The sequence below is a fragment of the Pogona vitticeps genome, chromosome 7 (assembly GCF_051106095.1).
Source record: "Pogona vitticeps strain Pit_001003342236 chromosome 7, PviZW2.1, whole genome shotgun sequence".
Lineage (NCBI taxonomy): Eukaryota > Metazoa > Chordata > Lepidosauria > Squamata > Agamidae > Pogona > Pogona vitticeps.
Window position 1 is genome coordinate 32,387,977 of NC_135789.1, and position 27,085 is coordinate 32,415,061.

Here is a 27,085-nt window from a genome sequence, read left to right on the forward strand (position 1 = left end):
AGGCACAATGGTCACCCAGGAAGCAAGGACGACACAAGGAAAAAGACCTCTTAAAATAAGTTTTATACAGATTAGAGCTCAGTGTACAGGTTAAAAAAACCCACAGACCCACCCGCAGAGGACCTGGGAGCCATTACACCCGGGGGGGGGCCCTCCTTGCATATCCCTAAGTGCCTCGTTCCCAATACTTGCTTTGGAAGGCACGGGCAGACAAAAGAAACACAGCCCCCCCACCCCAAGCAGAGACAGGCCGCGGCACACAACTCTGTTGGGCCAGGGAGGCCGACGCCAGCAGTCCCAGGAGTGCCCACGTGGCCGAGAAAGAGCAGGAGCTGTTGCCCAATTCGGCAATTCCACACACACACTCCTCATCCCGAAAGAACCGGGGCGGGGAGGGGGAACCCTTTTTGCATCGTTGCAGTCAGAAAGATGCCACTGCTGGCGATTCTCCCAAGTAAAAAACGCCTGTTGGTGGTCCTTGGGCCAGGGGAGAGAAGCCTGCCAACCACGGCTGCTGGCTTGGGGATTCCGGACGCTGCCGTATATTTTAAAAAGGAACATTTCCACACCGGTTGTCACTGTTTTTTAAACAAGTCCGGAAGGGAAATCAAAGAACTAGCACTACATCCGCACACAGTATTGCCAACAGATTTTTTAAAAAGAGTGGGTTTAAAAAAAAAAAAATACACTTTTCAGGGAAATTCAAGAGAGAGATGAAGGAAGGGGAAAGAGACTGATTATATATTAGGGAAACCCAGCAAGGGGCATCTGGAATTAGTACTCTGTAAGTCTTTCTTTTTTAAAATTACTCTCAAGGAAGATTTTCCAGGCTCGTGCTTAATAGGTTTCTTCCTTCCTAAAAGCATTACTGGGAAAGTGTTCCAGAACTTTACAACAGATGTCAGGGATGGATGATGGAACGGGATAACGTTAGATGTTTGGGGGTCCAGGCACTTGCTTGTGCATTGCCTGCCTGATGGAAGGGGATACCAGAGCTGCTCCCATTTGGATTTGGATTTTCCTAGGTGTGGGGCATTTCCAGCCCTGATGCCCCCCCCACACACAGAGGTTTTGGAAAATGTTAAGTTCTCCAGAGGGGCTTAACCTCTACAGTGTGTCTCCGGCGGCAGGCCCTGGGCACCTTTGAGTCACATCTTAATGGCTAAAACAGGGCGACTCCTCCACAAGTTTACTGGAGGTAAAAGCCTACGACCGTAAAGCCCAACTTTAAAGCAAGGCTTTCACATTGCAGAACGGACGCCTAAACAATTGGGACAATATTAAATTGGGACACAAGAGAGCAGTTAAAGAAGCTGTTTCAGCAGGTCATGGTATTTCCATCACAGAGAAGTTTTAAGGTTGCAAGTCGGAACATTTACCTGCAACATTTTACTTTTGAGGCAAAGATGTTACCAGTGTCATCAAATTATTACTGGGGGGGGGGGGGTAATAAGCCATCTTTCCTTGTAACTTCAAAAACATTTACTTGCTACCCATAAAACACTTGGACCCTTTCTTTCTATCTTTCGGATGGTTTCTAAACTCATTAGCAACAAGTAAAGTAACAAGCCACTCGTTTGACAACCAGGGCACGCCAATGAGTTGCTTCCGCAGAAGTTGTCAGCCAGTTACCTTTGAAAAGTCACCTTTCGTGGCTGGGGGGAGGGGGAGAGCGCCATTTCTCAGAGGGAGAGGCCCAGTGGTATGGAAGAAAATACTGCCATACATCTCCTCGGGCAGCTGGACATGTTTCGGCAAATGGAGGTCCCAAATCCAAAGGAGCAAAACGTCTGCCAGCAAAATCTGTATGACAGACATTTGACTGGCTTTGGCACATTTTTTAAAGAAAGCATCGACTCAATTCTGTCCGTGGAGCTCCTCTGTGGGCCCATTTCCTCCCACGGGGGGGGGGGACGATGAAACAGTTCGGAAGCGGTGGGGGAGAAAGTTGTGATGTGGGGGTGAACGAGCATGAAGAGCAGCCAGGAGAGTCCCTGTCTTCCTGCCCCTTTCTGACCTGGCGCCCGCTCTGCGGCGTCTCCTGCTCCTTCCTCAGAACCCATCCTCTCCACTGTCTGACCTCCAGAAAGCATGTCTCTGACTACGTGTTCATCCCTGGAAGTCTCCTTAAGAAAGCGAAAAAAGGTTTTAAGACACAGTGGAAATCACAAACCAAACCATGTATGCAACATGTACAAAAAAGAGGGAGGGACTCTTTAGCGCAGGTTTCTGGCCTCACCGGCGCATCCATGCAGCAGCTGTGTGACAGCTTCTTTCCACGGCATGTAGAACAGGCAAGGAGACACACCGTTACCTTCGTAATGCAGGCGCATGGGTCCTGGCGCCCTCCGGACCCTGGAGAGGTATCCCTCCCATCACCCCTGGCAATGGCCAAGTTAAATGGGGCCCGAAGGAAACTGGGCTCCAGCATCATCTGGAGAGCCACCGGTTTCTTGGCCCTGTGGAATGGGAGGAACAGGAACCTCTGCACTGCTTCCTTCGCCTGGAAACCAAGTCCCCTGTATGGTTTGGATTCAGTACATAAAGCAAGAGACTGTAAAGAAAAGGGAGCGCACAGCAGCAGCAGCAGCAGCAGCAGGCCATGAGAAGCCCAAACTCAGGAGAAAAGCAGAGATCGGCTGTAATAGACACTGCCCTGGAAAGAAAGGACAGAGCAAGGAGTTTTCCTGAAAGAGCAGTCTGATGAACTTTCAAAAGAGGAAAATATTTAAAATATTTTTTCCCCTGGACAACGGCATCATAATGAGGCTGGTGGGTAGGCGATGCTCAGTGAATTCAAAGCTGAGCTGCGAGAGGAGCCTTTGGCACCAGGCTGGAAATCCAGTAGACCAGCTATCCTAGGCTGATCAGAGTTTATTCTTTCTAAAGACAAGACTGGGTCTCTTGCTGTCCTACATTCTCAGGCAGAAAAGGGATGGGGTGGGGGTTAAAGGAGGATGAGTGAAAAGAAAATCAGTTTTTATTCCCCCCACCCCACCCCCAACGAGCCTCAGCTGGAGAAAAAGGAGATGCTTCCCGCTCGGCACAACCGTCTTCTCCTCTTCTCTGCTGATCACACAGAGAAGTGGTGTGGCTGGCTTCTGCCCATACGGCCTAAGTGGAGGCCACAAGGAGGAAGAGGAGCTCAACCTCCACCCAGAGAGCAAGGCCGCTATTTGTTTTCATGCTCCTGCGACCGACCACTGAAGTGCCCCAAATTTCAGGAATTTGCCTGTGCTGCTGCAGGAGCAGCCGGGCCGGGGGTAGTGTTAAACTAAACGTGGCAGTGACAGTGTTATTTTCCTCCAGGCGCTGCATGGAGTGACCCGCGACGGTCAGAAAGGCTTAAAGAAACGTTGCCAAAGTCTGAGAGATGCTGCTCTGGTGGCGCTCCTCACTCGGGCAGCCGGAAAGAAGCCTGGCGGCCCACACCAGCTCTGTTGAAAGGGGCTCTGGATCTACAGATGTGGAGGAGGTCCCAGGTTCTGGGTTCGCTCGCAGGAGGAAACCACTGAGTGCCACGAGATCTGTCTCTGCAGGGGAAGCCCCCCTGCTCCCTGGGCGGGTCAGTGTTTGCTGGAATACAGTGTTTCCTCCTCTGTGTCCGTTTCGTCCTGGAACTCGTGGCTGAGCAGGGACTTCTTGGAGCCGGTGGACATCATGCGGATCTCGTCTTCGTAATCGTCCTGGTGCTGCCGGAGGCGGTGGAAGCCGTCCTTGTGCCGGTTGGACTTGATGGAGCAGACGCACCAGATGATGCAGGCGGTGAGGATCAGAGCGGTCATGGTGGCCCCTGGACAGAGCGAGGGGGAGAATCAAAACCCATCCATCTCGCCCTCCTTGTCCTGCTGGTTTGCTTCTACTCCCGCATCCCATCCAGTTGCATTGCTCCTCAAAGATTCAAGACAGACCTTGGGGAGACTTGGTGCTCTACTGCACAAATCCTGACTTTACTGTGCACGCGTTACACACCGGGAAAGTGTCTGTCCCCTCTTAGAAAGCCATTCTCACCAGGCTCCCTGCTTCCGCCACTAACCCCAAGGGAAAATCATCCCCGGTTCTCTCTCTTACCTGCTACTGTGACCACCAACTCCCTGGGCAGCCCAAAGATTTTGTTGTCTATGTCGAACTGTATGCGCAGGAAGGTAGCCATGTCGTGGCGAACCAAGACCTGGAAAGGAGCAACCAGTGAGTGGGTGTCTGGAGGACAGGTCGGGGGGGGTGGGGGAAAGACCAGACATACACGTGCACGCACCCGCCCGCCCACCCAGGTGATCTGCAGCTGCTCAGGTCCTTCTAAGAAGGGTGCGGCAGTCCTGAACGCCAGCTGAGGGAAGGAGAAAGAAAAAAACCCAGGGTAAGGATGAAGGTGGCAGGGCAGAGAAAGAGGCCTAACCTGTTAAAATCCTTTGGGCTCGGGTGCCTTTCCTGGACTACAACCCCCAGAACTGGGCTAGCCAGGAGTGGCGGATGCTGGGCCAATGCATGTTCAAGCATCTCAACCGCCCAACTTCGGGTGGTTCCCTACCAACAACCGTCCTTCATTTCATTTTATGCAGGCCTCATCAGCCAGCCAGTGTGAAGGACAGGCCATTGAAAGGGGGGGGGCTGTAAGATGGCCTCATGGCATTTCCTTCATGCCTAAGCCCACCTGTGAACCCCCCTTCTTCCCGACGGAAAGAGAGTTCAGGGCAGGCCGCTGTGGTACCTGGACATGCTCCTGTTGGTAGCCGTCAGCAAGAGCGTGGATCTTGTGGTAGCCAGGGGCCAAGAGCACATGGAAGTAGCCGCCTTCCTTGGTGAAGACTTTTACGCCTTCGTTGAGGATGATTTGGGCTTTTGACACAGGGTGGCCGTGCTTGTCTTGGACAAAGCCATGGACTCCCTTGTGAACCTGGAGGAGGGAGAAAAAAACCCACACCATCTAGTAAACAGTGTTCACAAAGACGAAATTTTCTGTATTCACCTACCTCTCGTGTTCATGTTGCAAATGATTCTTTCCAGAATAACAGGCGCACAAGCACTAAAGAGACTCAAAAGGCTTCTTTCTGTGGATTCTCTCTCTCTCTTTTTTTAAGGACACTCTTTTTCCATCAAAAAAACTCAAGGCTGGTTACAATCTTGCTGTAAGGAAACATGACACACACACCCATGGAAAACCTGAGAGCTACAGTACATCCGGCTGAACGAACGTCATGCCAGTGATCTCAGGACTAAGAGGAATTTCCGTGACAGCTTCCCCAAATTCGAGCTCGACCAGAGTCCATCAGCAGGACGCTTGAATTGGCGTAAAGACCAGTTCTTGAAATGGATCTACTTACTCCCTGTTCAGCTGGCAGACCAGCGGCCAAGAGAAGCCTGGATACCTTCAGGTCTGCCTGGAGTTCACCAAAACTCACCTCGACGAGCATGCTGAGAAGCGACTTCTTATTCTCCGACCATAGAGCGTGGAGCTGCCCGGCGCTTGGGAAGTAACAACACCCCGTGTACACGGTGATCTCTGGGCAATGCCCGTAGGTCACACTGAAATCCTGAGAAGCCAGAGGAGGGAAAACAGAAGAAGAGTGAGAGGCCCTTGAGGGGGAAAAGCTCTCCTTTCCTTTAAGCAAGAGAGAGCTCAGCGGCGCCTGTGGGCTCATTCCCCAAACAATAACAACACCCGACTGACCGACCGACCGAGAGCGGACAGAATACCTTCATGCTGCCCAGATGGCTGTGCCACTCGGCCCCCAGCAAAATGCCTCCGGGGATGTTCTCATCTGCAAAAGGGATAGAAGTCAGGAGTGCTTTGCGAGGAGGAGCCTGCCCAAACCTGCCTGTGGGGCCAAGTCATCGCTGCAGGCACGTACCTGACTTGTTCGGACAGCCAGGCTGCCCCAGCTGCATCGTGGGGTGGTTGTTGGCATAGACGGACGCCAGGTGCCTCAAGGTTTCTTTATACTCCACTGAAAGGAAGGAAGGAAGCAAAGGCCTCAGGTGAGGGTTCAACGTGTACCGGACACTGCCCAGCGATCCAGGTTTCTGCAGCAACGGAAAGCTGGCCACTCTGGCCCTCTCATTCCAAACAGCCGCCCACCCTGGCCTAAGAGTCAGCGTCAAAGAGGTGCCACTCAAAGGAGAGCCGATTCCATCAGCTGTTTCCCCGTACCTGTCTGCACGGGTTTGTCATAGGGGTAAGTAACTAGCAGGGACCCTGCGTCCAAGGCAACGGAGAGGCTGAAGTCTCCCTTCTGGATCAGGTTCTCCATGATGGCTTTGGTTTCCGGCTCTTTGGCTGCAGAGGTATTGCCTAGAGGTAAAGAAGTCTCTCTCAAGGGGATGTGAGGCACCCGGCCGATAATGAGCGCCTGCAGCAACAGAAGATGCCACACAGGGTGCCAACGTGCAACCCTAACCCTTCTGTCTACTGACATCTAAGCTGCTTCGCCTAAAAGGCCCCTGCTCCCCCCCCTCCTTTTTTTAGGGCCCCTAGGTGAGACGCGGGAGGGGTGGGGGGGGAAATGAGGTCTGCTTTACTTGTGAAATCCGTGTCCAGATCTTTGCCATTCGCGTTGGTGAAACCAATCCTGGAAGTGCAGTCTCCCTCCCGGGCAATCTCACGTCCATCCGGATTTAGGGATGGCACAATCACAATTCTTGTGTTGTCAATCAGCTGGAAACAGACAGAAACACAGATGGGCACACACAACATTTGAGAGGAACATCCCAGCCTGCATCAGCCAAGAGGGTAGAGAAGCTGCCAGAGATCTGCCTCAGTCTAGTTCCTTGGGAGAAGGCAAACTCTTCCCCCCAACACACACACACACACACAGAGGGCGCATCAGGGGCCGCCCGGGGCAAGAGAGAGGGCATGACCCACACAAGTGTACCTTCCTCTGATGAAGGAAGAGTGTCCAACCCACCCACCCAATCCATGGTTGACCTCACCATGGTATCAGAGCGTTCAGGGCTGCAAAGGAAGCCAGGGCTCTCTCTCGCCAGATTGAAGGACCCCTCATGCACCAGCCTGTCACCACTGATGCAACCACTGTTCACTGGAATCCTGCCAGGACCACTTTATTCAATTGATCTCTTCCCCCCCCCCCTTTATACCCCTGCTGAGATCTTGTGCGGTCATCCTCTCGGGCCCAGTGCGTTCCCATTCTTTTCCCCTTTCCTTCCCGGTAGCGTCAACTGACGAGGAGGGCTCGGCAGCCTTTACAACCAGCAGGCCCTTCCGCTTCTTCCTAGGGTTTCCTTCCTGGCAAGCCGATGCTCGTGGAGACTGGGAGCAGAACTCCCCAAAGGAATTTCTCCGAGCTGGAGGCTCGACGCAGCCGTCTCCAAGTCAAGCGACGGCCCCCAATGCCGGCTGAGGCCGCCCACCCACTACCCACCTTGGTGATGGCCGGGTTCTTCTTGTAGTTCATGCAGAGGAACTCGGCCAGGGCCAAGAGGAGTTCGGTGCCAACGGGGGCGTTGCCGTGGATGCCAGCGACGAAACGGATCTTAGGCTCCTCCGGCTCAGATTGGTTGGGTTTATTCGAGATCTCCAGGGACGAGATGTAACGAAACTCACGACTCTGGCCCAAGCTAGAAAAAAGCCAAACAGGAAGAGGTCTGAGGTGCTTTTGGGTGGCTTTTTAATCTAAGTAGCCACCTTACCCTTTGCGTGCCCGTGGGAACTGGAAACATAGGGCTCCTGGTCATTCTGAGGCGATGGGATGGGAAGATAACCCATCTCTCACCAAAGGAGGCAAAAATGCTTACCAGAATGCATAGAGAAATTTCCCCTCGTTTTCTCACTCACTGGAGACTGGTGTGACCTGTAAGATCCCCCATTTATGCTATAAGGTCCTCAGGGGACAACTGTAGGGCTTTGCTGTGTCTGTGCAGCCACTTATTACCAGATATTCTCACAAGAACTCTCAGGACAATCAGCAGGGGCCCCGGAGCAGGTTTCGACCCACAGACATTTGGAAGGTGTCCTGCGTGCGACGTGATGCTCGTGACAGTCGCTCTGTTTTCTTCCAGCAGGGAGAACCCATTACTCCACCCGCCCAAACCGGGCTATTTCGGATCCAGCTTTCTCTCATGCCTCGTGGGGGGCTACAGACGTGGCTGACTGCCATCTTTCCTCTCTAGAACAGCCGAAACAGTACCCCAGCCTACCTCGTGAGATTGGTGATCTGTGGATAATTCAAGTTTAGGCCTCTCAGGAACATGGACCGATCATCGTAGAGGCGGTAACGGGAAGGCTGGACATCGGCTGAGGAAGAGAGCAGGAAGTGCTCCAAGCCGTTCTCGGCCGAGAGGTTTTTGATCAAAGTTTCAAATTCCTTGGTGACGGTGCCATCAGTCTCGGCCATGTTGACGTCTGGGGCCTTCCCCTCCTCCACTTTAGAGTCCTTTTGCGTTAAAGTGAAGTTCACCTGCACGGCGCTCTTATCTCCTACCTTCACTGTCTTTGTTTCTGAATCATACCTTCCAAAACACGAGGGGAGGGGGAGAAAAACATGAGAATTGGAGAGGAAGTAAAACACAATGTTCTGGTATGTTTGTGACAATATCCTCCCTGTGCGGAAAAAGGGATAGAGTGGGATAGAGTGGGAAAGATCCTTTACTGGCCACAAGCTCCCCAAACATCCCAGGCCATATGCGCTTTGAGATGTTACTGTCGAAAAACTGAAATGTTTCAGGCTCTAGAAAGAGTAGGTCCTGTCTCTGGCAAATGCTGCCATGCACAGAGCTAGCACACTGCCTTGACACGTCTAATAAAAAAGAGATCATTATCACAAGGCCAGTCTAGGACTGTGATTAAAAACCTGAGTCAGGATATAAATTTTTTATTAATGCATTAATATTTCCATTAGGCTTTCTTGAGCCAGCGGAGTCTTCATCACGGCTCACAAAAGCCAATATGAAAAGCCCATTCATTTTGTCTCTAGATGGGAGATAACCTTCCTGCTGAACCTTGCAGAGAAACCTGGTCCTGCTGCCAAGAGCCCAAGGTCGCCCGATTATTACACAGCAAGCGGACGGGATGCAGAGATGCCCAAAGCCCCACTCACTGATGAAATCTCTCTGAGGGGTTTGTGGGGCAATCCTACGGTTTTCCACATAGGTCTGTGACGCCGATCTCTGAATGCATCGGTTCAACTTGTCCACAACCCTGCGCCTTTGGAAAAGGAGCCCTGGCCAAATGAAACACGACCTTCCCTTTACAGTTTCTAAGTGGGAAATGTCGGGCTGTTGAAACTCACCCTCGGGCAGAGGCTGTGATTTTGTACGTCCCCGGGGTCAACAGGCGCCAGTAGTCTCCGCTCTTATAGGTGGTGACTGGGTGATCGATGCTGGCGACACTGATCGTGGCATTAAAGATGCCCCGTCCATCGGTGGCATCCAACACAAACCCCTTCACACCTCGGTGAACCTAAGCAGGGAAGGAGGGAGGGAAGGAGGGGGAGGAAGAAAGGGGGAGGGAGCAGATGACAGGATTACTCTTTTCCCACACTGTCCCCAACATCGGAGGGTTGCCCACTGTTAGAAAGAATGTTCTAGAGGTCATAATGCTGGCTATGGCTCCCCCGGTTTGCACGTCTTCCCTCTGGGAGGGCAGAAGGCCCGCTCACCTGCTTGAGGAACTGCAGCAGGGACCGGCGGTTCTGCTCCCAGTACTTGGGCAGCTCGTCGGCCTTTGGATACTTGACGCAGCCCAGCTCGATGGTCACCTCAAAGCAATTGGTGTTCACGTAATTCCAGTCCTGCATGCCGCCTGAAACCAGAGGACCCGAAGAGCCATCAGGAGCAGGCAAAAACGCAGGAGAAGGCAAACCGACAACTAAGCCCCAAGGGTGTGGGATGCTGACTGCAGGGGGACACGCTGCGTTCCTGGAACAAACTAAAAGATGGTGCCACGGAGCAGACCAGAGTGAGGTATAAAGGACCAACCGGTTAGATTTTAGAAAAACACGCGGGGAGGGGGTGATCTTTATGTATCGGGGTTTTGTTTGAAGGAGTGAAGTTTTGTCTCATTTTCATGAAGGACATCAAATTCATAACATGAGAGAAGAGCGAATGGGACTAGGAAAATACAAGGAAGGGAAGGCAGTGGCTAATCATCCTGCCCTCAAAAACACGTACCCTGGGTGTGAGACAGAGGGAGCAGATTAGCTGTCTTGATACTTCACAGGCTGCCATAAGCAGTTCTCAAGCGAAGCACATGATCAAAGTGCCAGGGCTGAAAACGGGTCAATTCGAAGGGGGAACCTCCCCCCTGGCGCTGGTATGCAAAGCCGCCACCCCCAACCCCCCCCGGGCCACCTGTTATTTCCACTCAAGGCCAACGAGAGGTGGGATGGCTTGTGCAGGATCCAGAACAAGACCCTCGGGCTCTGAGGCATTACCTGGAACATTGTACCAGTGAGCTCCATTCGTGATGCCGTGGGGGAAATACTCCTCGGGAACCAGGTCTTTGCACGGGTGGCCCTGGGACATCTGCGCATTCTCCTGGAAGAACAAAGGACCACCACCCATGAGGCCTGGACATCTCCTCCAGCCCAAGGAAGACACACAACCACATGCGCCCTCCTCCCCAGAGTCACATCTCCTTACAACTGCCATAGGAAACGTAAGGCCCTCCAGGTGTTTTGAACTCTCTCTCACACTCACAATACCTTACCAGGGGCTCTGCTGGAAGAGGCCAGTGGGGGTCACAGCCCAGAACAACTGCAGCACCAAAGAGAACATCTCTGCCTTCCAAAAATCTGACCCGCCACCCCTTCCCAAAGCCTTCGGGAGGCGCTCACCTTGGCATAGGACAGGGCGATCTGCTGAAAGACAGCATCGTCAGGGGACCTGCTGTATGTGGCAATTCCTTGTTGGTCATCATCGTAGGGGTAGTTCACCACCAAAGAGCCTGCCCAGGTGGAGGAAGGGAAAAACCCACATGTCAAGGTTATGTCCCTGCAGGGGAACCAATTTCAGCCTAGGAAGCAGCCACGTGGCTAACGCCCTGGATTAGAATGCGCCTGCGATTCTCCTGAGCTCAAGGACAAGCCGCAAGACTAAGCTCGGCAGAAGTACAGACAACCATGAACGTTGAGCCACCCTCAGGCCACACGACTGCAAGGCACCAGGGCCAGGATTCAGCAAGCCGGTACCTGAGCCTAACCTGCCTGGAAAGGCAGGAGGCACCTGGAGAAAACACAGCCAAAGAAACAGGCGAGTCTTCAGCACTCAGGAAAGGAAGACCTGACCTTGGAGAACAGCTACTGACCCTAAAAGCTCTTTTCTAACCCCACCACGTGGGCGAGGGCTGTCCTTGGGCATTAGGCTAGACTGATTTCCATTGGTGAAAAGCCGGCTCCGAAAGAGGCCTCCCACTCACGCTACAGTGAGGTTGCTTTGGGAATGATGTGAGAAAGCAACTGCTTGCAACATAACCACACCAGAAGGATTTGCAACACGCTTTACTCAACCTTCCACGAAGTTTCCCTTTATAGTGGATTTGTAAGAACTAAAAGACACAGACACACAGCGGGAAGAAAAGCCAGCAAGTTAGGAGAGGTATGTTGCCATTGTGCATTCCCCCCCGCCCTTTAGGGTCCTTTTTCCAGCGTGTTGCTGAGCTTTCTTGCAATGAGCCTACAAGTCTGGAAAGGACAGTGTTTGGAATCTATTTGCAAGGTGATGCTGCAGCCACCGACTGAGCCCAGTTCTCTTTAGGTCAGAGGAAGGATCCCAGTGATATTCTGCCAACTGTTCTCCACCTTCCTCTTACCTCCGTGCAGGTTCGCCGACAGCACAAAGGGGTAGGACTTCAGCCAGCCCATGACTGCGATGGTCTCTGGCTGCAGAGGGTCTGTGACGTTGACAAACTGGTCAGGGAAGTTGCGGTTCAGGTCATAGTTGTTGCTGTTGTTTCTGCCAATGGTCCCCGCGACGTCTCCTGAGGAAAGGGACACCAACTGTTGATCTTCTGCTCGGGGGGGGAGGGGGGACACAGATGGCCAGCACAGACATGTGTCCGGTTTAAGTGGGCAAACACACAGCTGGCCCGGCTGGCTCTGCAATCTCTACCAAAAAGACCCAGTGGCCACCAGCAGAGGAGGGCAAACTGCTACTCGCACCAGGGCAATGAAGTTACGTGTCAAAGGTCAACATGCAGGAGCACAGGAACAGAAAAACAAGTCACGCGATCAATCCTGCAATTAATTATGTTTCCCAGTGCTGTAACAAGGGACGACAACGGGTTATGGCTAAACGATAATGAATAAAAGAATGAATTACATTTAAAGGGAACTTGGCAGGTGCCAAGTAAGAGGCTTTGCAGATCCTGTACAAGGCTGTTCTTTTCATAGAACCAGCCCAATATTACTCATGCCGCACTGCCCACAGCGTGTCATTGCCGAGGAAGAGCTGACGGATGTGTCTTGGGAACAAGCCATAAATCTTACCCCACAGATCAATCTGGATGAATGAACTTTTCATGAGGAAAGATTCAAGGTGCAGCCAAATAAATGAAGAGGCTGTTGTTCAAACACACAGCCTTACCTTGTCAAACAAGGTGCCTGGCCGTGAACCTCCCAGGCCATTCTCTAGGAAGCAGCTTAGCTCAGGAGCTGTTCCTTACCCCCAGGGAACAGGATAATGGCATACGTTGTGCCACCTGTGCTTTTATGTCTCTCCAGCACATCTTGGAAAGATGTCACTCAAAACTAAATCTTTCTGTACTCCAATACCCTCTGGTATTGAAGTTATGTCGTTATTCTACATGAAATGCCTGGTGTTAGGTATGTATTCTGGCAACAGCTTTGCTTCTGTTTATTAAACCAGAGGTCGTCAACCCCAGCTCCGCAGCCCGGTCCCAGTCTGTGGCCTGAGCTGGACCGGGCCGCACAGAGACAGACCTCCTGACACCCCCCCCGCACACACTCCCCTCCTCACAGCTGCTTTGTGCACAGCACCAGCCTGAACACTCCCCCACCCTTTTACACATGCACTGGTGCTAAGGGGTGGGCGCACGTGCGGGTGCTTCTGTGCATGCACAAAGGGGTGGGGGAGCACTCACGCCGGTGCTGGTGGGTGTACGCCCCCCCCACCGCTTCGTGCATGCATCCAAGAGCACCCGCGGGAGCACAGGGGGGTGCCCCGCCTTGCTCAGAGGCTCAGCTGGTCCGCAGTCCCAAAAAGGTTGGGGAACTGCTGTATTAAACAACCAGACCTCATCGCGCCAAAGCCTGCCCACTTTACACTGCATCCTCAAAAGAAACTTCAATTCTCACAACATAGATAAAGTGAGAAAAACATTCGGGTACGTGTGGGGAGGCAGGAGCCAACAAAGAGATAAACAGGGGAAAATCCCAATTCACACGAAAACCAAAAAGAGAGCGGTCTTGTCACACCGTCTGCAGGCAGAGATTGGTCACAAACACAAGAAAACCCGAATCCGCTATGAAGCCTCTGCCTTCGTACAGCACCTGACTCCCAAAAGTGGCAAGGAAAGAAGCTTGCGAACAGGGCTACCTTCTTGGGCTTTTTCGTAGCCATCTGGATTCATGGATGGCATGATGTGGATCCGAGTATTTTCGACCAAGTCTGTGACTTCAGGATCCGTCCCGTAGTTCCTGCAGAGATATTCTATGAGATTAAGGAGCAGCTCTCTCCCGACCACTTCATTGCCGTGCATATTGCCGATATACTTGAACTCCGCTTCTCCTAGATGGGGAACAAAACCCAAAGAAGCCTTCAGCTGACCCATGTCATTTCAGGAGTGAGGAAGGGTCTCACAGGGAGAGGGAACAGAATGGGAACAGACAGAAAACATCAGGCCTTGCATATTTAAGAAATACCTCAGCACCAACAGGTACGCACAAGGAGAAATAACTAACAGGAAAAGCCTTCGCTGGTCCCACAGCAAAGACATTCCTGTGTCAAGAGTTCAGTGGAACTGTTCATGCCTAAGGGTACCAAAGGAAATGCGTGGAGCATCCTTTCCTGACCTGCTTAATGCCTGACATTAAAGAAAGACACAAGGAGTGATGATGACAGCAGTGTTGAAAGCCGAATACGGTTGAACCATCCCTGCAAGATCACTTCCCCACATTTACTGAACTCAACGGAAGAGAGTAGCTAAATGTTTTGGGATGGTGCCTGGATAGGAGCACCCACAGAAGTAAAACACCAGCGGTCCAACCCAGTTACACTGCCCTGTAGTAGGCAACCTGAGGCCTCCCAAACAGCTATCATGTCCCAGTTGCCGCAGACTACAACCAGGTGTTATAAGGTTTGCAGTCTGACACTTCAGCAGGGTGCCAGGGTGCCTGTCCCTCACTCACCCCCGGTCGAAGACCCAGGCGTTTTCTCTCCCTTGCCGCACAAGCATGGAATCAAGTGTCCAGCCAGGGGCCGATCACATTACCTGCTTCATGGACACCGGGGTTATCAGATATCTCCATGGCGTACAGCTCCCTTTGTTCCACCGACTTGCCCACCGAGTAGAGACGAGCAATGTTTGGATACTCGGAGGCGTATTTCCTCAGGAAGATCCCCATGTCAGGGAAGTGGTGATGGCGAAAATCCTCTGGCTGGATTGACGGGTGGGCAGAGGTCGGCCGGTCTGTGTTGGTGACGTTGGTCGCGTTGGCCACAGGGTCTGTGGCCACCACAGGTGCCGTCTGGGTAGGGTCGGAAGCCAGCGCCACTACGGTAGGCCGCAAGGAGAAGTTGACGGCGGTTGCGTCCCCCTCCTTTACTTCAATGTTCTCTTGGGTGACTGGCAGGTATCTGGGGAGGGGGAAGAGAAAAAGGTGCAGCCATTTGCATTCCCTCTTGAAATGCTCTCAGCTTGGCCTGATCTAGCGGTCTACCAGTGACATCGGCCTAAAACCTTTTCTCAGAGGGTACAAATAACAAGAAGTGCAGGGAAAGCCCCCCCCCCCCGGACGTCCTAACAAGCCGACAGGCTGGCACTGTTGAGTCACAAATGTATAAACTATTTAGAGTAAGCAAAGTGGTCCCCCGTCCTTCGTCTTCCCCACAATCCCCATTTCACAAACAGGGCACAGAAGCAGAAAGACAACAGCTTGGCCAGAGGTCACCCAGTTGACTGTTTGGGCCAACCGGGAGACACTGAAACAGGTTATCTCAATTAACGGCCAATTGTTTTGTTAGCTGCAACGGCTTTCCATCGCATCAGTAGAATGGCCACTTCAAACACTTCCCCAGGGTTTCCATTAAAACTAAGCACTAAGGGTAGAAACAGGATGTGGGGCCCATAGAACCAGGCAGGTGGACCTCCTTTCTTGCGACTCTCTCGCTTTCGTTTGCCTAAGAGACACGAGCACGCGCCACATCCTAGGCAGCACAGAGCAAAAAGGGGACTGGATAACAAGAACAGCGTCTAGGGTTCCTGTTGGTGACCAGAAGGCGCCTGGCCAGGAACTCAGATAGAGGACACATCGAGACTTTACCCCAAGGCAGCCACTGTGACGTTGTAGGTCCCGGGAACCAGCAGCCTGTGATAGTCCCCAAACCGGCCGGTTGTGATGTTGTGAGCGATTCCAGCCACAGCAATGGTTGCATTTTCCAAGCCGGCCCCAGTGATTGAATCCCTCACGGACCCTTGGATTCCCAGGTGGACCTACACCAGATGGGAACGGGAAACAGGTCAGAAAACTGGATGTGTCTTTAGTGTGCAACTTTATTCTTAGGTTCCCTGCCGTGACTCTGGTTGTTTTCCTCTCCACTGACTTATAATTTCATGCTCAGAGTTCTCTGTAACACCCACTGCCAAGAAGGACAGAGACGGAGTGGTATTGAAGCTTGGAGATTAATGTCTTTGTGTGCAAAAATCAAAGGGAACCAAGATCTGGCAGGGCCACACAGAGCACACCCTAATGGATAACAAGGTCACCCTTCCCACAGCAAGGCTAACAGGTCTCTTCTGAGGACGGCTAGGCTATCTCCCACCCGCCCACCCACCCACCGGCCTGTCCTTCTGCCAGTGGGTAAAGATCCTGAGCATGAGGCAGAGTTTGGGTAAATGTCCAGTTGCTGAAAAAGGAACTTTCAACAGGGTAGCCTTTAAAAAGAAAAGAAAAAAACTCTATTAAATTCCCCAGCATTTTAATGTCACAATTTACTTCGTCCTGTTGACATTGGAACTTCTTGCATTTTGATCTCTACTTGTTTTAAAACCTTCTTGTGAGTCACCTTGAGCCCTGTTTGAAGAGAGTGATTGATATCAATATAATAAGTACATAATTAATAGGATCTAAAAAGTACTTCATGTAGCAGGATCTGCAATGGGCTGGCAGAATCTGAAGCTGGCCTGTCTGAGTGTGTGACTCAGTGGGTTATCTCTGCATTTCCGAATCAAACATTTTACTACCCACTTTATAGAATGTTCACAGCAGAAGAGACAAGAAAAGCCTCTGCTCCAACATCTGAATGCGTCTGAAAGGTAAGAACCTGCTCCCAGTTCACCAGCTACAACAGAGGCTGCCATTCAACACTGCAAGAGGACAGGTGCAATGGAAGAAGCCTACAAAGGATTAGCAGAAGATAGCTTTGCACTTTTTAAAAAAACATGCTTGTTAAGAACAACTGTAAGCTGAGACATCTAGAGATCCTTACAGGAGTAATTAGGCTGCCTTCTGCCCACTGCGGTTCCTGTTCTGAAAAGCCTCTTTCAAAACAGAGACAAAATTGAGGCCGATGGGGCTTTGGCTTTTTAGATTACAATAGTTCTCTCTCAACTGGAGCCATCTGTTTCCAAAAGAACACACGGGGTTGATGCAAAAAAATTTTTTTAAAATAACAGGACACCTGCAGCGATTGCTACAGTGAGGAATAGGAGTCAGAACCAACAATTTCTGGAACAATGCTGTGGTTGTGACATGGAAGGAGGAAAAAGATTCCTGCTGAAGGTCATCTTGTGTACAAGCGACTTTAGCCTGACCGGTGTTTCTGGTTTATGTCATTTTCACCTTTCAGGGACAGCTCCCCCCCCCCCCGGTTAGAAATAAAAGCAAAATCAAACAGGTAAACCTCTTTTTCTTATCCAGCATCTCAGCCAGAAGAGCACAGGCAGAAGCTTATGTTCTGACAAACAAGAGGAACTGGCAAGAGGTACAGGAAAGGCACAAAACACCAAGACCCAAGTGACGCACGGGTACCCAGATGATTCAATGTCACACCAGAAAAGGGTTTTCAAAAAGCCCTTACTTTTTCGATGAAGGTGAGGAGAGATTCCCGGTTATTTTCCCATTCCTGCTCAAGCTGTGAAGCTGGTGGGTATTTGCAGCAGGAAAGCTCAAAGGTGACCTCAAAGCAGTTGGCCCAAATGTAGTTATAATCCTGCATGCCACCTGAGGGGGAGAAGGAGAAACCGATTCATCCAAGGACTCTCACACAGACACCTCTGCAGCAGCACAACCTGGTTGCGTCATTTCAAGTTAGCATTTTCTCAGCAGGATGGGATAAATTCCTTTCTCCAAGCAAGACGCAGTTTAAATACAGAAAGGCAGGCTCTGATCATCACTGCTATGCCTTGCAAAAGAAACAAAGGTCCGCTAGAAGAGAATTATGATAATGTTTTTGGAATAACACCAACAGGGAAGCTTTGCATCTGACAAGTTCTCTTCCACCGGGCACGTGTATCTCTGCTTGAAAGAGAGGCTCAGCACATCAGTAAGGAAAAAAACCCCAGGCTTGGAAAAGTTACTTTTCAGATCACACATCCCAGAATGTTCCAGTTAGCCCGAACCATGCTGGCTAGGGAAACCTGAGAACTACTGTCCAAAAAGAGGTCAACTATTGGAGAGCTTACATCCTCAAATGCCACATTCTCCCAAATCTTTGAATAACTGACCTTATCATCATTCCACCTCCCTCTCCAGGGCTGGCCCCTCTGGAGCCCATTTTATCAACTGGCTCTTCTGTCTACTCAGCCTTTAGCTGAGTCAGTAACGCTTGAAAGAAAGGCCGTATGCTTGCAGAATGCCTACAACAATTTACATAGGTTTTTCCTCCATGCAGTCTTTCTGTCACTTGTTTCCCAGGCAAATGTTCAACAAGCAACTCATGTCATAGCAGTGAAATATCTTATAGGAATATAGCACTCTACAGAAAATGATCAGTATAGATTCAGCTGGGAGAATGTGACCCTGGCCCAACGTCACTGAGCGTCATGACTGAGCTGATTTGAACCCAAGGCTCTTTGGTTCAGCCCTCCATCTATGGCATCATGTTGAGCATTAAGGCTATTAAGAGTATGCACCGTGGCTTTGGACCTGCAACAGACAACCCAAGGCAGGAGGAGGAAAATTCAAAAACCAGCCAGTCAAAGTGGACGATCACAGAACTGAGAGGGAAATGAACAAAAGGAGAAAATAGACTCAGTATTCCTATCCATGTATTTATCTGTTCTTCATCCCCTGTACCTTCTAAATGCAGTACAGTATATTAAAAAAGATCCTACCCACAGCAGATGACAAAAATGTACCTAAACAAGAATATCAGAGAGGTGACAACATTTTGAATGAGGAGGAAGGGACGATGAGGCAAACAACTGATCACTAGCTGCCATTTGCCTGGACATAATTTTAGTTCCTACAACTGTTTCTATTTGAGCAAACACCCATTTAAAAGAGAGAACAGGTTGTGATGAGTTAAGTCCAGCAGAGAATAAAGAACAAAGGGGTTGGTTTTCACTTCAACCCTCTTCTTGGTCCTCTGGAAACTTAAAACATTGTGCTGCTTGCTTTTAGGCACACCCCTGTCCATTTCCCTTGGCCCATATTTACGGCAGAGACCTCTGGCTGAAAGGCAACGCCTGGTTTCCTGTGTTTGACATACGGGGAAGTGTCTCAACACCCTGAAGCCATACTTACAGTGCAATCCTGTGCATGTCTAGGGAAACACAAATCCCCTGCGTCTAAAGCAGAATCGGTACACACCTACGCAACCTTCATCTCCAAGAGGATAACTCCCTTATATTGACCTTTCTGGGGAAAAGTTCTTGGGAGAAGGAGGTTCTATTTTAGATTTGTAACAGGTTCTCAGCTACTGGCCTCTATCATCATTGCCAGATATTTTCCCCATTAAGGTTTATCAGGGAAACCTCTGTTCCGTCACAGCCACCAGGAAAACCAAAAGATCTCCACACCCTTTCAGTTTCAAAGTGAACCGTGGGATCTCCACCAATGTGGGGACTAACCCTGCTTAACAGCCAACAGCATCCTGCAATCATAGTCAGAAGCAAGCCGTTGCATCTTGCCCCAGTATTAAATGAAACAGCTGCCCAGCGCTGCTTGATGTACACTTATCTTTCTAAAGACAGTATTAGAGACGGCTTATGGAAAACATACTAAAAAACAGTCAGAAGCAAGGCAAATGTACAAAATAAAACAGTATGAAATGAAAATGCCCAGCAATGGAAATAAGCAAATAAAAACCTCAAATCCCAAGTAGAAAATTATTAACCAACTCAAAACAGCAGTGATAAAAACCATTCAGCACTGAACAAAAAAGCGCCTGGTAGGTTGGGAACACTTGATGCGGTGTCATGATGTTGCACTGAGTAGACCGGTTCCCGGCAGTACAGAACTAGGGAGGGTGTTCCAGCAGCAGAGTGCCGTTCCAGAGGGGGGGGGAAGAGAGGCTTATTTCTTGAACACCACTTCCTAAATCTTTGGCAACCAGGAGACTAGAAGGAGGACTTCACAAGAGAGTCTTACAATTCACAGGGACGCAAGACCCTTGAGATAACTTATTGTTTTAAAATGATCTTCAGCTCCACCAGGGAATGTACAAGAAATGGACAAATGAACTTGCAAGCAGAAAAATACTAATCAAATAAACAATGGCCACCTTGGTTCCAATCATTAGTAAATAAAATCTTACAACACTAGCTTCTGTTTTCTTCCTATGTAATGTGAAAGAACACAGACAAAACCTCCTCTACTACTTAAGCTCTTCATGGATGATTAGGTAAACCTCCTACATTTGGTCTCCCTCGTCTTCCCTCCACAAGGCAGGAAACTGGCCTGGCTGCTTTTCCAAGTGAAGTTATTACTCACGCCTGGGACTTCAACAACTAAAGCAGCTTGTGTAAAAGAAAGTCCATGTCGGTGGAAGTGAGAAAATGACCACAACCTTTACTTTTGCAACTTCTGTATAGGAGGCAGATTGCAGGTCGGCTACCAGAAAATATCTTTTTTAAAAAATGGTCCTGTTATTTATTCTAAGTAAATACTAACTTTTATGTTAGACAATACGCAGGTAGATTCCATTGATATAAAATACCCAACAAGTCCCTATGACGTTATTTACAGCAAAAATTATGTTCCTGTGGGAACATAAATCCTATGTATATTTACTTGGAAGCAAATATCACTGGTCCAGCTCACCTCTGAGTAAACACAGCAAAGATTAGTTAAGGTGTGGGAGATTTTAAAGGCCATCACGAGATTCTCATCAGCCCAATAACTAGGAAATATAACTACTAGGTAGACTGTAGTATTTTCTGTAGTAAAGCAGAGAATTTTCAGACTTCACATCTAGATTTTGAAGCTGCACTGCAAGTACACTAAAGGTTGTGAGGGAATATTTAATTTGGGTAAGCTATTGAGCAAAACTCATCCCTGTGAAGAGTGAAGTAACTGAGCTCCTTTGGGACATCCTGATTCAAACTCAGTGACTGTATGAGGTTTCACGTTTCACAAATAATCTCAGGCATCCTGGTCATGGAACACAGTGAGCCTTGTTGTTATAGTAAAAACCACAGCTCCTGATAAAATCTGGGTGTGTCCAATGCCAAGGTGGCGTGCGGGGACATTTAACAGGGAAACAAGCCCTGCTGATCAACTGGATAGAGGGAAAACTTTTATTTGAACAGCTACAGAGGGGCTGGCTGGTCGAGAAAAGGTCTGGCCCCATGATCATGATCCAATGGTGTACTTGTGAATCCCATGACAGTGGAATCGGGACGTTTATCCCCCTCCTGCTGCAGCTCTCTTTGCCATAAAAAGCTTGCTCCAGAGGGCAATCACAGCCTTCTAGAGCAGGCAGTCTTCTGCTGCAGACCTGGGACCTTGCGGATCCTGGCAGAAGGCAGAGAATCTGCTGGAAGTGCCACTCCTTCCCTGCTTTCTTGGCACCGCTTACATCTAGAATGATGATCATTTTTAAATGCCCAAATGATTTTTACCTCCTGTCTGACGGTTTACAACCCATAAAACAAAAAGAGAGAATGGGAGAGAATAGGGAAAGAGCAACAAAACAAGCATACACAGGCAGCAATAGTTCAGTGTTCTAACAAACACCACCTTCCCCCCCCCCCCCAGCTCAATATACTTTGAAGGATTTGACAGGGGACTGCCAGATAAACACAGAGTTCGGTGAGGCACGCACACTGTGTGGGCATCAAAATCAGTTCAAAGGCCACATGTCCAACACAGACACGCTCCACACCCGAGAGAATAGAAAGATCAAGCCACTGAGCTGCATCTTGCCTCTGAGAATATTAAACCACAGAGGAATGGAACACAAAAGCATTCCTCCCCAGTGTTGTGAATCTGAAGGGACGGATACAAGGTGAAATGACTGAAGACAATGCAGGCTGCAATGTGCCAAGGCAAACTTTAAATGTTTGCTTATATTGAACAGATGTGTTGGACACGCCAGTTAAGGCTGCTGATTTCTCTACATATTGTTTTGTTGCAAAACACAAACAAGAGGAACCAGCACCAAGCACAGGATGGTGTCATCACCTTGAGTCTCTGCTGCAGCACTCCTGATGTGACAAGCATTGCCAGAAAACATTTTTAAGATGCTCCTCTTTTGCAAGAGCCTTCTTAATTCCAATTTGCCATCTTACCTTGCACGTCGTACCAATGTGCGCCATTGGTGATGCCATCTTTGAAGGTTTCTTCCTCCTCCCCAGGACAGTTTGGGGTGCCCGTTTTCATGACTGGGTGGTTGGAGGCATAAGCTTTTGCCAAATACTTAAAAACCTCATCATCTGCCGATTTGCTGTACACTCCCGAGATCTTGTGTGTAGGAGAATCATCAAATGGATAGCTGGCAACCACAGAGCCCCCATGTAGGTTCCCAGAAAGCACAAAACTGTTTAAGAAGAAAAGATAAGTACAACACTTGTCAGAATCACAGAGAGGAAGGCAAGAGTGAAGAAACCTTCCGTTAAGGCGGCATGCTTTATTTCACCTCAGTCAATATCCCTTTTCAGAAGCAGAAAAATCAACTCAGAGGAAACACAGTGGCTGTTTCAAACAATACAACACAAAAACAGATCATCTTCAGTTAATGTAGTGGACAAAGTGGAGGACTGAAAAACAGATGAATTGAGGGACAGCAGAAAAGTCCCCCCCTCCCAATTCAGAACACATCACCCTAGGAAAGCTCAACAAGAACTCTACCTAGTTCTGGCAATCAAGGTAAAAGCCTAGTTCACTAGTTCTTAACCTTGGGTTACTCAGGAGTTTTGGACTGCAACTCTCAGAAGCCTTCACCATCAACTGTGCTGGCTGGGGTTTCTGGGAGTTGCAGTTCAAAAACATCCGAGTAACAAAGGTTAAGAACCACTGGCCTAGTTGATATCAGACCATGGAACCTACTCAGCAGAACAGATCTGGCACTAAAAGGTATGGAACAGCAAGCTACTATGTAGCCCCTAAGTTCTAAATGTTTGCAAATACTGTATCAACTGCCTAGATAGACAGGATATTTAGCACACATTAGTTACTAAACAAAAGCAGAGGAGAACCTGTATGGTTTCTGCGCCTTAGTCACAAGCAATTGTGACTATATCTCACATTTCCTTCTTTTCGTAAGTTCAAAGAAGTTGGAGTCCCTTGAGAACCATTTCATACTTAACCAGTTTAAAAAAAAAAAAAAAACAAGACAAGCTCAGAAAAGGCCTCATTAAATAATTGCTGGAGTCCAACCAGGGCATTAGATTCTTTTCTTAAGAAACAATGGCCTTCATGCATCTATTTAAGGTATTTACGGTGCTTTTTAGAACCAGGCATTCTCAATGCAAAACAGAAGATAAAAGGGAGTATATTAAGGAGACCATGAAAGCATGGAATAAGTAAAGCAAATCATCACTGCTTTGGGAGCACACAACCATTGTTGCTCTTTCGGAAAAACAGGGGCAAAGATGTCCTTCTCCAAGACCTATCCTGAGTGGCCCAAGCAAATGTCAGAGGGAATGTGCACGTGTTCCATTTGTTTGCCCTTCTTGGACTACAGACACAGTATGGCCATTGTTTTGTGGAGTGTGAAGTTGGAAGCCAACCACAATGGGCTGCCTTGTGTTCGCTATCTCTGTAATACGGTTGTTTTAAATCCAAGTAAGCGCTACCAGGTTTGAAAGCTTAGGTTTGGATTTTCGTCCACCACCAAAATCTGGAAACATCTTCACAGGTGAGGTTCCCAAATAGATTTTATGCAGCCATTCGCACTGGCAACTTTTGATGACTTCTTCCTGGGTTTTTATGCTCAGTCTATCAAGCAGAAGGCACAGATCAAGATATAATAATTTGAAATAAATAATTCTAAACACTGGTTATTTTGTTAAATACTGTATTATAACCTGGAAGGTGTCTCAAAGCATGTTAAGGAAAAACACCTTTTATATTACACTGCATAATCTTTTACAGACGATAGTTCTTAATTAAATCTGCACAACAAATGTTCATTCCTTAAGGTGCCACAAGATTCTTGGTGGCAATCTAATATCGCCTACAGAAGTCCTGTTCTGGGCTTTCCTCTCATCAGGAGAGGGAAGGGCCTATGCCATTTTGACCGCAGCGTGCACACACACACACACACACACATACACACACAATCCATTCCAGGGAGATCTGCCTCGTTCGCTACTTTTGAAGCACAAGATGGTAACCGCTAATGAATTTGTGTTTAACTGCTGCTATTTGTCTTGGCTCTTACATGCCCCAGGAAAAAAATTGTTTTATCAGTAAGGGTTGTTTTTTTAAAAAACTTTTTCAACAAAAGTCGTACTGTGAGCTTTTCTGTATGCCTCTTCTGGTGCAAGAAAAGAAGAAGAAGAAAGGAAAAAAGAGAAAGCAACACAATGGAAGCTGAAAAATTAGATGTGAAACATGAAAAGTGGAAAAATACAGTTGCCCAATACATTTTGGCATGTCACCTTTTTTGGGGAAAATATTTTTCTTTCTACTTTAAGTGTTCTTTTGCACAAGAGGTACTCAGTAACAAAACACCGGCACCTCTCGCCACTGACAACACATTGAAATTCAACTGGGATTTCCAAAAGCCCTCTTTGTTTTTCCAGAGCACTTTGTGGCTCTGCCTCTACTTTTGATGTCTCAGCCACTTCCTGGCGATGCTGGTGGGAGCTGCAGCTCAACAACAACAGAGGGCCACATGCGCCCCAACCCCACCTGTCAAGGATATCGAAGGCTGCCGACGCCTATGGCTATTCAGACTAATGGAGAAGGATGTTTGGCTCGCCAGATGTTGGTGGACTATAGCTCCCATCAACCCTAATGAGCACGCTCAACAGTTAAGCAAGGACAGGAACTGCTGCCTAGCAATGCCGCAACTTCGCCCCCTCCTCTTGGCAAGGGTCACACTGGCGATTCGACTTCATTGGCCAACCTCATTTGCGAAGGGACATTTGGGGGCTGAACTTGACCGACACAACCTGAATGGCCAGTTTCAAGGTCTAAAAGCCACAGGTGAGCTCCCGGAATGGGATGACCAGCAGCAGGAGACCTGTTGGTGTCAATCACCTGCTGCATCCTCCTCTTTCTCTCCCTCCTCTTCACCAGGGGCTCCACTTCCATCACGGCTGTTCTGACTTCAGATGGGCCGCCTCAAAAGAGCAAGGGCCTGCTCCACCTCAAGCAGCCTCCCCAACCTCTTTCACTGAGAAACTCTTTTTGCTTTCCTTTCCTTCCCGCTCTTTTCCTCCTGCTCACTGCAACTTTCCCATTTCCTGCGATGTCACCAAAGGATTCCAGCCCAGCCCCTTTTTAAGTCATTTCTTGTGTCTTGGTCTGCGGTTCTTTAACAACAGCACAAGCACTTCAACATGTTCTCTCTCTCTCTCTCTCTTTTGGACCACATCTCCCAGGATCCAGCTGCCACCATGTAATCCTGCAGGTGGTGGTGGTGGGGAATCACGGAAAATATTTTCTTTTAAATCAAAAATCCAAGTTTTCAACCAAATGCCACTATACAACACTTAGAGCAGGAGATGTGCGTTTTTGAAGCTACCACCCTCAGGATTTCCCAAGCAGCTAGGCGCAAATTGCGCACCTGCTGGTCCACCCTACCCCTTGTTTGGTGGGCCTTTCCTTCAGCACTTAGAGGAGTCGTTTCTGGATTCTTGGACTATGAATCCCATAACCCCTGGGGGGGGGGGCACGCTCAGGACTCCAGGATAGCTGAGGGATGCTGGGATGTGTCCTCCTCCCAAAGAAAGACACATCTGGAACTCTCTAGCCCAGGGCCCGACTTTTCAAGCCCCTCCCCCTCCCCTGTGGCCCCTCCCCTCCCCCTGGCGGCCACGCCCCCTCCCGGGGGGCCCTCTCTTCTTCTTCTTCTCCCCCCCCCGACCCCCCATCCCTCACCGGTTGCGCCGCATCCACGCCACCAGGGCCTGGACCTCGGGCACCTGGGCGAGGTCCGGCCGGGGGTCCCCGAACTGGTCCGGGAAGCTGCGGTTGAGGTCCTTGCCGCGGGCGTTCTCTCGGCCGCTGGGTCCCCCTTGCGAGGCTCCGGCGCAGTCGCCTTCCCGGGCGCGGGCGAAGCCGTCCGGGTTGAGGCTGGGCAGGAGGTAGAGGTCGGTGCCGTTGAGGAGGCGCCGGGCGCGGGGCTCCCCGCGGAGCCAGCCGGCCACCAGCTCGCGGGCCAGGCGCACCAGCAAGGCCCGGCCCAGGGCCTCGTCGCCGTGCATGTTGGCCACCAGCTTGACCTGAGGACGGCCCGGCAGCGGGGGGCCCCCGGGGTCCTCCTCCTCCTCCTCCTCCGGCAAGCCGGCGCTGAGGCGCAGCACCCACAGCTCGCGGCCCTCGCTCGAGCGGCCGATGGAGAAGAGCCGCGCCAAGCCCCGCGGGGCCTCTTCGTCCGCCAGCCGGCGCAGCGACGCCTCCAGCGACGCCTCGTCCAAGTAGCGCATCGTCGCCGTCTCCGCTGGGGACCCGGAGGCCGCCTCAGCCCCGCCGCCGCCTCCTCCCCCGGCTTCCGCGGTGGTGGTGGTGGTGGAGGCGGCGGCGGCCTCCGCCTTCTTGATATGGACGGCCGAGCAAGGCCACGAGACCAGGAGGAGGAAGAAGAAGAAGAAGAGGACCGGCCGCCCCCAAGCCGCCCCGCCGACGCGTCGCTCCCGGTCCCGGTCCCGGCCCGCCATCGCTATTGCCGCCCCGGCCGCCGTGACAGGTCGCCGCCAACCCGGCCGAGGGAGGAAAAGGCTCCCTTGAGGTAACTCGACACCCGATTGGCGCGAGAGGAAGAGGGCGGCGCGCCAATCAGGAGGCGGGTGTTACGCGGCCAATAAGGAGACGGCCAATGGGGAGAGGTCGGAGGGGCGGGGCCGGCGCGCGACGCGGCTTGGTCCGTTTAACCCTTCAGGAGGAAGGGCGCTTGGAAAACAGCCGGCGCACGGGGGCCTTCTTGGGAGAGGCGGGCGGGGGGGGAGGAAGGCGGCGGGCGGGGAAAATCTCTGAAAGCCAATGAGAAGGAGAGGAAGCCATTGACGGACAGCCACGGATGGGAACATCTGTAGTGATACGTATATATTTATGCCCAGACGTGTGTGTGTGTGTGTGTGTGTGTGTGTGTGTGTGTGTGTGTGTGTGTGTGTGTACAAAAGGCTTCGTTATGAACTTATTATATATACACATTAACATTTATCTATGTTAGCACTTCATGACATATACCAAGTATATATTTATTTTGTTTGTTGCATTTATAAAGTCCTCACCTAAAACCTACACTGGTGCTGCTTATCTCATCATCTGCACTCTCTCTCTACACACATATATCTGTGAATATATATAAATGTGATTTATTTATTTATTTATTTATATCCTGC

The 27,085-nt window shown here is 50.1% G+C and overlaps 2 protein-coding genes across 5 annotated transcripts in view; both read right to left on the reverse strand.

Annotated features, from left to right (window-relative positions):
• The window catches only part of GOSR1 (golgi SNAP receptor complex member 1), a 28,940-nt gene extending 25,382 nt beyond the window's left edge, over positions 1-3,558 (reverse strand). For 2 of the 4 annotated variants that reach the window (XM_078379192.1, XM_078379191.1), the window contains exon 1: positions 2,018-3,558. In XM_078379192.1, the coding sequence (XP_078235318.1) occupies positions 2,018-2,093 (76 nt within the window). In that variant the 5' untranslated portion in view covers positions 2,094-3,558. The remainder of the gene's footprint in view (positions 1-2,017) is intronic. The other 2 variants (XM_078379190.1, XM_078379189.1) reach the window with 1 other exon arrangement.
• CPD (carboxypeptidase D) lies at positions 45-26,478 on the reverse strand. The gene is made up of 21 exons (XM_072978646.2): positions 25,623-26,478; positions 21,863-22,110; positions 17,209-17,351; positions 15,453-15,622; positions 14,402-14,766; positions 13,507-13,698; positions 11,762-11,929; positions 10,788-10,897; positions 10,386-10,488; positions 9,612-9,754; positions 9,243-9,412; positions 8,152-8,463; positions 7,377-7,572; positions 6,517-6,652; positions 6,149-6,289; positions 5,850-5,945; positions 5,695-5,759; positions 5,400-5,531; positions 4,709-4,894; positions 4,072-4,171; positions 45-3,793 (listed from the first exon to the last, which is right to left on the reverse strand). Exons 1-21 carry the CDS (start codon positions 26,399-26,401, stop codon positions 3,567-3,569), a joined length of 4,182 nt encoding a protein of 1,393 aa, XP_072834747.2. The 5' UTR covers positions 26,402-26,478; the 3' UTR covers positions 45-3,566.
• Between the last annotated feature and the right edge of the window lie 607 nt (positions 26,479-27,085).